Raw genomic sequence first — 13,147 nt, 5'->3', positions numbered from 1 at the left:
TCACATCGCTGTCCTTGTGCAACCTACATGAAGTGTTTTACTTTCTTCTCTTCTAGAGTCGGAGTCTGAAGGGGAGGAGAACTGAGATGGTTCAATAAAGCACAGTCTCAATCTAGGTTAATGCCAAATGCGCTTGGGAATGTCGTCCTGTTCAAGCAAAGAGGCTTTACTTCAGTGTCATACAGAAAACTATAGGCTAGGCTTTCCTTTTGTTTAGAAGAATAAAGGTTTTTAATGGAGCCCTGAGGCATTAGATGCTTTACTTGGGACTCTACCTCTGGCTCATTGTACACTAACTTAGGCAAAGACATTCAGCAAGGAGCCATATAGAAAAAGTGAAATGAAATACTTATGGACTCCTTTTTATTAACGGTCTTTTTCAGGTACTATGGTATATGAACACTCCAATTTCTGTTTATAGAACTGTTTGGTCTGTGTTTGTAGCTCAATATTGGCTTGTGTATGTGATTTGACACCACCACATTTTTTTGAATAAATGGCTTTTATATCTTAGTTTTGTGGTGTTAGCATGTATGTTTTCTAAATTTGCCAAAGTTTTTATGACTCTTTAAGTGAAAATTACACAAGAATGTCAAGAGACTGTTTTCATACTTCTAAATCACAAAATCAGCATCCTTAGTTAATTGGGATCCAATATATGGACAGATTAGCCAGATTCCATGGCAAATGTTGATTCATTCAATTTATTAATTCAAAGAAAATGTACAGGAACAAATCTGTGGAGTCCCAATTTTGCATGTACAAAATTAATGCAAATGATGAGTAGAATAATATGCTATTCGCAGTTCAGACTACACTCAATTATTGGTGATGGCTAAATTTTGCAAAAACAATAATTCATTTTAGAATCATTAGCTTCAAAATGTTCACGATGAGAAGTCATTACATGTGAAATCTGAAATTTATTTACAGCAGTATGATGTTACAATTAGATATTTGACTGAAATACATAAATGAATATATAAACTTCTCAAGACCCATCCTACTTTCTTTAATATTCCCCTTGTGCCTTGATGTGATGCCATTTACAATTCCAGTGCCTGGGACCTGGTTAGGATGTTGCATAAATAGAGCCAATGTGCAGGTTCGTACATGCATGCAAGTCTCAAAACCCAAGCCCAGAGCTAGAGGTGTGACGTGGGAATACTCAGCCAGCACTTGGGATCAGAGTTCCTGGAATCCTCATGGATGTGAACTCGACAGCAAAGGTCCAGTGTAGCACCATCTCCTGACTTGCACTTTTTTTTTTCACACAGCAGTTGATCAGGTAACAGTTGCTGCCATTTTATTTCTCACAAGTCCAGTTACTTTGGAAGTAGTCTTCCCCTGTCCTACTCCCCCCTCTGCCGTCCCTGCCTCTGACCATGCTGGTGGCCCAGAATGACTAGGGCAGCGAATCAGCTTCAGTTCATCTTCTCTTTAGGAATATATTACTTAAAACATTCTGCATCCTTCCCTTTAAATATAGAGTTAAATCCACATGAAATAGAAGTGATTGGATTAGTAAGGTTTAGAAGAGACAGAAGAGACAGGCTTGTATTCTTATGGAGAAAAGCATGAAAGAGCATAATTAATGAAGTGGCGTATTTTGTCATTAGAAACCAATAAGCTAACAGATAGTATGGATTTTTCTATGGAAAAGTCAATGCTTCACGCAAACCACATCATATGGTTGTAATTGTCTTGTCTCAATATGTATCTAGCTTTACTGGAAACAGCAAATAGCAAGTGGAAATCCAGTGCTGTTGAATGCCAGCTTTCCATCTAGAATTGCATTTATTTTTGCAGCAGGTATTGATCTTTGGAAGGGTAAATATGTCATGTGGATATTTCCAGTAACTTGGAGGAGACAGTAAGGTAGTCATACCATAAAGCAGAATTGATGTATTAGCTGTATGCTTTCTATTTCAGGCTTTATTATTACAGAAAATAAATTTGCCAGGCACTACTGACCTGGGATCGTCTCCTCACAAACTCTGCAGCTGTGAAGTAGTATTGAATCATTATTGATATGGAGCCAGTATTGCTAAAAACATTTCAAATTCAAAATTGCAGTTTTCTAAGGTACTAATGAATATTCAGTTGGCTGTACGTAAAACTACTTCTCTGTATAATCTAAAACTCAGACTGATTTCAAAGGTGCCGATCTAGAATAACGTGCAGAGGACACCACAGAACGTACCTGCGGTGAGACTGCCAGGGAGGGTGAGCGGGCGCTGGCTGTGAGCTGCCTGGGCCATCTGCTGGAGACAAGAATCATCGTCGGCATTTTGTGGCAAAAGGCAGCGAGTCTTGGGTGCCCTCAGCTAGTCTGTGTCGTCAGCGCACAGCAAATGTAGGCAAAGCTCTCTCCTCAGGCTCAGTGGGATCTGGTTCACTACAAGCCAGGCACCCGCTGAGAACTTGAGATATTCTATGAGGCAGTTGTCCCAGGCTCCATTTATAGATGTTGTGTTGGAGAGAAACTTAAGTTTTTAGGACAGGGCTGCTGGCCAAGTTGAGACCTGTGATTTAGTGCAGGGTGAGGAGCTGCACTCTGGACTGACAGTAGTTGTCCAATTCTCAGTCATGCAACTCCCCAACCTGTTCCTGTGTTCATATCGTGTCTAATGTTTAGCTCCTAGGAGCCCCTGTCACCTTGCCCTCCCCCAGAAAAATGATTTCTTATTTTTCTTAGGCACTAAGTGTTTCTGAATCTAGTTTTCAGGGATTTTCCCCACTTAATCTTTGAGACCAGTTCAGATGGGGACTTTTTACACATGTGTATTTTCATCCGGCATTTCACATGTATGCTGGTAACTGAACTAGGTAGGGACACGAATACAAATAGACCTGGTTTGCATCAGACTGAATTTCAGTACAAACGTGTAATGATTGGGCTTTTCAAGAAAACTGTGATTTAGAAGCTGGCAGGGCTTTTGATGTGACTCTTCAGGCAAAGTACCCTTCCCTGGAAGCCTTCAGAGTTTGCATTTCAGTTAAAAATGTCCCCAACCCAAAGCTTTTCTTTAACACAACCTTTGAATTAGTGTTTCTTTGCTAGAGAAATGAAAGTTAAAGGTAACGCTAAATATATTCTTCAAATATGGAATCAGTCATCTTCTAAAAATAAAAAGATACTTCATAGAAAATGTGCTTGATGTAATATATTGCATTTAATTTTGAAACATCAGTGGAATCTAAATGTCAGAACTGTACATCTTCTCTTACTCAAAAATAAATTGCAATAGGATACACTTTAAAATGGGTATTACTGAATTTGAAGGTGATCCCTCCCTTCTGGCCTCTCCCTTCTTAACTCATGCTGAAGTTTTAACTGAGAGCGCCATTTATATTGCATTCCTCTAGCATGCGGGTGCTCTCCAGGAGAGAGACTGCATCTTCCTTGGGATGCAACAGTGAGTTAGGTTTTATGGTCTCCTTGGTTAAAGCCCTGGTTAGAAATCTGAACAGTGTTGATACAGTTCCTGTTTCCTACTGCTTCAACTACCTAATTGCATTGCAGCTTGTCTAACTGTGTTGGGCCCTATACAAAGGGGGCTCTTACCCCACAGCAGTTAGTAACCCTACAGATCACAAACCATCATCGAGCCAACACTCCCTTCAGCGTTTTCAGCAGCAGTCCTGCTTGCACCCTTACCATGTTTTGGCTAATAAGAGATTTTCCCCCAGGACATGTGGTGATGACCTTTCACACCAGCATCCCTCTTATCTGCTTGGCCAGCACAGGAGTGGTGGAAAAGTCCCTGAGCTCGTCCCTGGGGCAGCTCCAGGCTGGCTGAGCAAGGTAGGGCAGTTACTACCCGGAGAAACCAGTGTCTACAGGTGAGACCCTCTGCAGCGTCCCAGTGTCCAGCCCATGACCACGCTTAGGAGACGGAGGGATACACAGAAGCGGCTCTTGATAATTCTAGCAACCAGTCGGCAAATTAAGGATTTGGCTCTTCTCTTTGTTTAGTCTTACGGATTTAAGTAGTTTTCTAACAAAATAACCACAGGTCTTGCAACTGAGTTCATCTAAGGGCTGCATATATTAAATTAATGGTCATTTACTCTTTTAGTATTTAAAAATTTCAGAACATAGGAGATACTGGTGAACTGATGCATATTTTCATTCCACAAAGTATTGTGAGCTGTAGTAATGACTTCTTTCTGATTTAAGGCCCCGTCCATTGTCAAAACAGATTTAAAAATTAAAAGCTATTTTTGAACATTCTTTCTGAATTATAAATAAAATATAGAATTATTAAAATGCTTAATATAGTCAATATGAATTATGTTTATACATATCTAATATTGGTAAGGATATGTTTTTAGACTTAATATACATTATTCATTAATTGTATTTACATATTAAAATATATTTAAATAATATACAAATACCATTCTATAAAATATTAAATTATTTTTAAGAACTGTTTAAAATGTACATGCATGAGAAAGTCACTGCACCTAGTACAAGATATGTGTGTAATACTAAAGGGAAGATAATTAGACACAGCATATGTCGACGATTCAGTTTCAGTCCACGAGAGAAATTATTTCTAAGTTAATAAAGTACTCAAAAACTTTCTTTCTAATAAAAGTCTTCAGAAAATTCAGAACACCAGGATTTTGAAGCATTTTTTATACATAATGCTTTTAGCCTGAATACAATCACTTGCTGCTTCGAATTTACCCTACTCTGTACTAGTAACTGAGGTGACAACCAGACAAACAAGTGCTTCAGCCTTCTCCTTTCCTGTGCTGTAAGAAAGGGCTGGGCAACTAGTTTAAGAAAACACACACAATTGATCATTTAGCTGTTAAAATTGCTTTTAGATTCCTTTTAATACCTCTAAGCTATACATTGTTTTACCTTTGCAGCTTTTCAAACTAAAAGATTCTAAGGCTATAAAAAATCTCTTAAGAATTGATCTTTTATCCCAGGTGTAATTTGGGACATGCTCGTTATTAACAACTTCGTAACGTAGGAATGCCTTGAAACATGGCCCAGAGCAAACTTTGTCATATGGATGCACATACGTGCAGAAGCATCTACTCATCACATCTTTTTGGGGCTAGAGAAACACCTTCCAGAATGACTCCTATTCCTCATTAAGAGATATGAGGTAGTGGGTTCTCTTCTGACTTACCTAGCCAAGCTCCTGGGTAGGACTTTTAAGTATCAAACACTTCATGCCTGTTGCTTGGCATGTAACAGAGAGCTGGGCACATAAACAGAAACAAGTGAGCAACTTGCATCACCGTTTTCCAACTTGTGAGAGCAGGCGAAAAGGGGTTAGCAAGCTCAAGTATAAATACAGGGAAGTGGTATAGTGTGAAAAGCATAAACTATGCTAAACAGTGTTACAAGTTCTCCATACTACCCACACCAGCGCTCACTACATCATCTTTAAGCTACAAGGACTGTTTGGCAATAGTGAGGTTCAGCTTTTCCCACTCTCCCTGGGTTCATATTAGCCAGCTTCTATGATTTTCATAATTCTCACAAAAGGTAGGTTTTGGGTTTTCTTAAGCCCCATGCAGTTATGAAAATTTTTTGCTGAAAACACTGAAACCCTTTTGCTTCTCAAATCATCACTTGGCACTCAAATCAAGGGTTCAAGTGACAATGAGCCATTTTCTCAAATCTTTAAAAGCCCCCCACAGCCCATTTGGAGGCATTAGGTAGTGTTAAACAAGGTCTCATAAATGGTGGGTGCGTGGGGGAGTCATTTCATGTTTATCCACAACGCAGCCATAATTCAGTTTACGATGCAGAACTTTGTTCAAGCACCTGTGCACTGACCTGAGCAGCACTGATGGGACTGACGGACTGGAGAGGAGAAGGGATGGAGGCCCTTCCTCCCCCCGCAGGTAGCAGGCTTAGGGTGCCTGGTGCAGCTTCATTGTGGGGATCCTGAACAGTGGCGCCTGGGGCAGGGCACTGACAAGCAACTGTGGTACTGCATTAGTAGCAAGAAGCAAGCTTCCTAGCATCTTGTATTTGAGCAGCACAATTTTCTTTTAGGGCAGCTGGTACACTTAAGCAATAACAGGCCAGCCGGCCAAGAGAAGCAAAGAGAGCAAGAAAATGTGGCCCAAGCCTTTACTTTCAGTGTTGCAAGGGCACAGGGTTGCTGAACTCTGGTTTCTGTTTTGAACAACTTCCTCAAAATGTGAGCTTTCAGAACTGGTGGGTTCAGCCCTAGAGCAGTGGCGGATGTAGGGCACGTGATGATTCAGCCTCGCTGGGTTTGTCTGAACAGCGCACGGAGAAGAACAAAACCTGTTGCTCTCAAACATGCCTTTACTGAGGTGCTGGTAAACTGCCCGGTAATTAATTGTAACGGGAATCCTCTGGCATCTCAAAGGCTTTGCTTTAAGTTCACATCACATTCATGGACAAGAATAATTACCTTTAAAATCATATTTGCACTTAAAAATGGGCTTTTGGTTATCTAAAATAAGACTTGTGGGCTGAGACAAACCAGTCGTTCTCAAAAAGAGCCACAAGTAATTCTACACGGGTTAACTGCAGCCAGCCAGCTGGCTGAGCTGTGCTAGTTATTAAGAATCAAAATGAGGACAAATTATGTAAGTATATCTTTCCCCAAAAAAGCCACGTCTTTTGGTTTTGGAGGGGGAAAAAGCAAATCTTCAGGGTTGGCTTCTTCGACTTTGCCACCAAGCTTTTGGTTTTGTGCTATGATATTTTAGGAACAGTTAACTCCTGCTTCTTACCAGCCCCATGGGCCTTTAGAGCTTCACGTAAACAGAAACACATCTGGGGAGGGGAGGGTATGCCGACACCTGCAGAAGACGGCACTCAGGCAGGCGAGCACTCCCAGGCTGAGTGCATAACCTATATCTGGCCCTTGGCACAGAGCTGCTGCGCTGGTGTCCCAGATGACCTGCTCAATTGCTATTTTTTCCTGGCAGGAATCTGATTACCAGCATCATGGCAGCCATGGTTTCCTCCCACAGAGGCCTGGTAGCTCATGTCACCCCATGCACTAGCAGAGGTTTCAGATGCTTAGCCCCCTTCTGGGTTTCTCCTTTCCAGTTTACCCATGTTATTCTCCAAAGAGAAAGAAGTCCCAGGTTTACAAGGGACCTCAGGAGCTTTGGTGGGAGCTGTGCAGGGTGGAGTGTCACCTTACCACTGCTCCCTGCTGCCCTGGAGCACCAGGCACCATGCTGGGAGAGCAGCATCCTTAGTACCCATCTGAGGTGATACAGAAAAAAAGGGGAGTGAAGAGTATGTGCTTGCTTTCCCGCTGCTTCTCCCATGAAGTGATGCAAGAGAGAAATGCACTTGTCACTCTCAGCCATCCCTGAGCAGGACCACACGCATGGCTCCATTTTGCAGACATACAGGACATGTTCCCTACCCACCGGAGAGGTGTTGCTGGACTGTGTATGCCAAGATCGACCATCTTCTCCCAGTCAGCACGAGGAAAGAGGCCAGTGTTGGAACTGCTAACATGACACAGCTGCAGACTGACAGGTCACCTTTTGGTACTTCGGATCTGTCACTCCCATGGCTGCTGGCTGCCAGAAACTCAAGGACCTCAGTCCAAGTGTCTCATTTAACAGTTCAAAATTAACAACTGCCACTGCATCCTACACTCATCACTAGCACTTCCACTGATGGTGTCACAAGACTCGAGTGTCTGCTTCCGTACCATCCAGCACCCTTCACCCTACAGGACTGCAGGGAAACTGCAAACTGCTCTGGAACTCCACTAACAGGGAGAAACACACTTGTGAACACCGAATTTCTCTGATTTAGGACCACACAGGAATAAAAAAAGATCTAACCCAGAGTGAAAAAAGGACTGTATCATGGCAACTTCATAATGATAAGATGCATTTGCGTTGCAGTCTTTTCTAGTACATCAGCTGCCTGAGATTGTTCTGTTTATTTTTCCCTAAGGAAGTTTAGGAACATTGCTGACAGGCCAACATAAATCTCTCCATATCATTATTAGATATTGCTGGGATATTTGCGTAACACTGACAGCCATAAATTACGCCAGAAGAAATAATAAAACAGTATTATTGATGTATCCAAGGATATGACCAAAATAAGGTTTGTAGGCAGACCTATGTTATTAGACCCACTAGTCTAGCTGGGAAAAAATCAATAAAATTTCATGTACATCAGTCCTTCTCCAGGTCCAAAATAGAAGCAGCGGCCTTGAAAAAATAAAAACCAATTGAGAACAACTGCTCTAAAATGTAATTAGATTAGATATATCAATAAGACCATCTGAAAGAAAAAAGATGGTATCTGTGATGCTGAATGATATTCTAAAGGGAAGTGGGCAGGCAGATAATTTATAGTTTGTGGAATAAGTAGGACAAGTCAGTGGAAGAAAAGGTTAAAAGATGTCACAGAATCTCTTTCACTGTGTTGATGACCTAAAGAAGTTAAAATGCAGAGATTCAGACTTTTCCACTTTTGTGCAAGGGTCATCTTTGCACTACCCTAACTGGGAAAAAATTATATTTACCATGTTGGCTGGGTACCAGGCCTTTGGGATAACGCCAATGCAAAGACATGAGAACATGAGACATGCTGAACATGAGCCCACAGTGTGTTCAGGTGGCCAAGAAGGCCAATGGCATCCTGGCTTGCATCAGAAATAGCGTGGCCAGCAGGGACAGGGAAGTGATCTTACCCCTGTACTCGGCACTGGTGAGGCCTAACCTCGATTCTTGTGTTCAGTTTTGGGCCCCTCCCTACAAAAAGGACATTGAATTACTTGAGCATGTCCAGAGAAGGGCAACGAAGCTGGTGAAGGGTCTGGAGCACATGTCGTACGAGGAATGGCTGAGGGAACCGGGGTTGTTTAGTCTGGAGGAGGCTGAGGGGAGACCTCATCGCCCTCTACAACTACCTGAAAGGAGGTTGCAGAGAGCTGGGGATGAGCCTCTTGAACCAAGTAATGAGCGATAAGACAAGAGGTAATGGCCTCAAGTTGTGCCAGAGAAGGTTTAGACTGGATATTAGGAAGCATTTCTTTACAGAATGGGTTGTTAGGCATTGGAATGGGCTGCCCAGGGAGGTGGTGGAGTCCCCATCCCTGGAGGTGTTTAAGAGTAGGGTCGACTTAGCGCTGAGGGATATGGTGTAGTTGGGAACTGTCAGTGTTAGGTTAATGGTTGGACTGGATGATCTTCAAGGTCTTTTCCAACCTAGACGATTCTGTGATTCTGTGACACCTTCTGAAAGAGCCTGGAGATAAGACTCCACAACCACAACTTCCACAACCAGAAATTTCTCTTGTGTCAAGGGATGGAAGCACTGTATGGACAGACCTGGCAGATCACACTTTTCCCAGCTTTTGAAAATAAAAACATTTTTCTGTGGTTTTATCAAGACAGTGGGTTTCTGGGGTTAACAGAAACAACATTGTATTTCTTCTTGCTGTCACAGACTTCATATCTCCTGCATTGTACTTTGAGCTTAAGACATTAGTGAATCCAGAAACCTCTGAACCTGTAAAGCTGTTCCAGAAGAAACCATGAAGGGTGATTTCTAATCAAAGGGTATCTCAGCCTGTACTCAGCTGAGAATGTCCTGAATTCTCTCTCCCCTCACAAAACACACATAATTCAATACAGCCTTCTGCTCCCAGACAGATCCCCTCTCACTTACTGTGGCATCTTACCTTCCTCTCCCTCACAGGTCAGCCCAGGTTTCCAAAAAGACTGGGAAAACATTTTGTCACCCTCAACTCAACTTCTGGACCTGCAATCAGGGCCATCTGCCTTCCTGCACTGCTGCCCGCTGAAGTGCCCGTGCAGCGGCACCTCCTGCAGCCCCTCACCTGGGGGAAGGAAGAGGGGTCCACCCCTTCCCCCAGGTCTGGGGCAGGGACCAAGTGCCATCGCTTCGGACCCCGCAGCCTGCACACAGCCTCCCTGCCAGGCCCAGGGGAAGCAGAGCGCACGAACCACATCTGCTGGCACAATTCCTCTGCTCCTCAGGGAAATCTGCATCGAGTGCTAAAATAACCACAGCAACCAGATTCATAGGGATGCAGTCTCCAGAGACCCCAAATAGGCCAGTAGCTTGTCAGGGGAAACACCAGCACCCGGAAACACTGCGAAGACAGAGAGAGAGAAGTACCAGTCTCGAGAGAGTACAGGATACAAAAAACAGGACAGAAAAATAATTCAGAATAACTGCATAAATCAAGGTCATGTGCTGTCACTTCTGCACCAAATACCATGTATGTATTGCTCTCTCATGTGCTGCTCCTCTTACAGTCACACCGGGTCCCAGTTAGCAATGAACAGAGATTGCTTTATCTCAATTATTTTCATTTCAGCTTTCAACTGCATAATCACATTCACATTTTCCTTACATGTTTTCTTAGTTTTGTTTGTGTGGGTGAATTTTAGTATTTTTGTAACAACTGGTTATAGTTTAGCAATTTGTGTAGCATCTGTGTCATATTTATGTTATAATTTAGTAGCTGTTACAACAACTGAAATTATTTTTTCTTTTTTTTTTTTAAAGAGACCTTCCTGAAACAGCAGCTGATGGTGCTCCTTTAACTGAAGAATTCTCAGGGCAAAATGCAGCTCAAGTGATACAGGCACACATCTGGATGATTTATTTAAACCTGAATAACACAATCCTCCCTTTAAGGACTAGAAAAGCAAATAACCACTTGTTTATGCTCTGTGTGCAAACTCACCTTTATACATTACTAAACTTGAGTAGGATTGATGAAATGCAAGAATCAGATGCAGGCAAGAAGAATCAACATGGATAAATAAAAGATGTATGAATATATCTACTAAAGAAGTCCTAAAACAACCAGTTCTCATGACCCTAAACTCCAGATGGTTTCCACAGGGTCTGGGAGAGGTCTGAAAGCTGTAAGTGGGTATATGGACAACTGACTGAAGAGGAACACATGGTGGTGCTGATGTTGCAAAGCAACCCTGATTCTTTAACATGAAAAAGGCACAGAGGAAAAGTGTGGTCTTCTTGGGAATACTAATCCTCAGAGAAGAAGAAAAAGGACAACTTCTTCCCATATCAAGGGAAGAATCCACTAGGGACAACTTTAATAATATAGATGGGAACTTAAAAGTAAACTAGAGGAAAAGCACAAAAGCACAGCCTTCTACAAACATAAACGAGAGAGTGACAGCAGAGCAACAACCTGCCAGTTGAAGTCCTGCAACAGTGGGAGGGTCTGAACCATGCTGTACATGACATTTGAGCTGGAATTTTGTTTCCATGATGAAATTCATGCTAACTGTTCTAACAAGAAGTCACTTAAAATATCAGGAACTTAGACATACTCTGGAATTCCCAAGGGTTCTTACTCCACCCCATAAAATGGAAACAATGGAAATCCAGATATTCCCCCAAGATGCAGGCATCAGAACCAGAAACTCCTTCCAGTTTTGGAGAAGGTTTTTGGAGAAAGTATAATTATGTTACTGACCCACCTCTCATCAGTCCCCTTTCACTGCTGTGCTTGCCTGTAACGTCCAGAAATATATTCTTCTTCAGGGGCAAATAAAAAACCAGAAATCACCAGCTCAGTAAAATAATATTAAACAGATCTGATAAAGCACTGTGGAAAAAAAAAAAACAGTATTGAAAAAAAAATGCAGAGGTGTCTACAGCATTTGGTTAGTGCAGGGCATGTGCCTTTGACACAGGAATATCAAATAAAACAAACATACAATTTAAAAGAAGACCTGTCTTAGCATCTTCTGCAGTTAAGGATTTACCCAGTATTTGGAGTAAACCCTGTACTTTTGAGGGATCTTCTGCTTTGTTCTGTCAGTCCTGTGACTTTCCTGTCCTTTGGCTCAGAGAGGGAGATGACACTCAAGGCAGACATCAAGATACCCGGTAATACTGCATGAATTCAGTTAGCAGAGACTTATGGGGATTAAGTGGTGGAGTCTCAGCCCCAACACAGATACAGCAATGAGAAGCAGATGAAAGAGACCTGAAGTCCACTCCTGCTGGTCATCTCAGAGAAAATCTTCTTAGCACCAATTGCCAGAATTGAGACTGAAAGCAAACACTGGCCTACTGCTGACAAGGGGAGGACCATAAAGTCCACCTGACTCTTGCTGGCTTGCTGTTATTGTAATATCACTTATAAGTGCTGACTGCACTCATAACATCTATTATCACTCATGCCAGCAATCCCACTGAACGGCTGCAAAGAAGCACGGCAGTGCACTCACAGGTGGTCTGTGCTCCAGATCTGTCTGTTCCTAATACGACTGATTGTTTGCTCTACCTAAATTACATGAAGAAATATTTCCTGGGGAAAAGCAGCCTTCAAGAGCACATTGAGTACCTCGTATTCATTTAAGGCTGGATCCTTTAAAAGATAGGTTCATATTTAAAATGGCTTGCTACTGCTGAAGCAGCCTTGTTTTCCAGCAGCATCCCAGTTACTGCTTTGTCAGCTGCTGTGTCTCTCTCAGCAGCATGAACAAGGCAAGCAGCAGCAAGTATACTGTGAGCTGCCATGACTTGGGCTGCTCTAGGGAAACGGTGCCATCAAGTTTCAATACACTTCTAGAAGAAAAGGCACTCTTGTAGCGACAGGCTGGCAGCCTCCAGAGCTGACATCTCACTCATACACAGAAGGTGAAAATAAAACACAAGATGGTGTCAAAAACACTTTCCAGCTCATAGTGGGAAGTAAACTAATTATTTTTAACTTGAAAATCCACCATCATTTAAAATTCTCTGCAGAATTAAGTTTAGATTTACCTTTACATTTGCTTGGAATTCAGTGTGCTTTCTGTAAAGCACAGTTACCGCAAATTTTCTCTCATTTTGAGATTCTTCACTCATTCATTTTCTTAAAAGAAAGAAAATAGAACAGCATAAAACCTGCTGTGTCCTTCCTTCATCCCTTACTGTTTGCTTCTCTCACTCTCTTGCACAAGGGTTCTTGACCCATGTGAAAGTACATAATTAAATGGAAACTGTATTAGCACACTGGCAGAACACTCTTCTTGACTGTGTAAACTGTATAGAAACAAGCAACTGCATAGAAAAAATGAACAAACCAAAGTTAATACTTCGTCGATTCATATCAAACCATTTTTGACTGATGGCTGTCTTGACCAGGACCAA

General features: G+C 42.1%; 1 protein-coding gene across 2 annotated transcripts in view; it reads left to right on the top strand.

Moving 5' to 3' along the window:
• Positions 1-513, top strand: part of BZW2 (basic leucine zipper and W2 domains 2) — a 60,713-nt gene extending 60,200 nt beyond the window's left edge. For both annotated transcript variants that reach the window (XM_074863389.1, XM_074863381.1), the window contains exon 12: positions 57-513. In XM_074863389.1, coding sequence (XP_074719490.1) covers positions 57-85 — 29 coding nt within the window. In that variant the 3' untranslated portion in view covers positions 86-513. The remainder of the gene's footprint in view (positions 1-56) is intronic.
• Positions 514-13,147: the final 12,634 nt, after the last annotated feature.

The sequence above is a fragment of the Strix uralensis genome, chromosome 1, assembly GCF_047716275.1.
Source record: "Strix uralensis isolate ZFMK-TIS-50842 chromosome 1, bStrUra1, whole genome shotgun sequence".
Classification (NCBI taxonomy): domain Eukaryota; kingdom Metazoa; phylum Chordata; class Aves; order Strigiformes; family Strigidae; genus Strix; species Strix uralensis.
The sequence above is the reverse complement of the archived record's forward strand: the minus strand, read 5'-3'. Positions and strand labels throughout refer to the sequence as shown.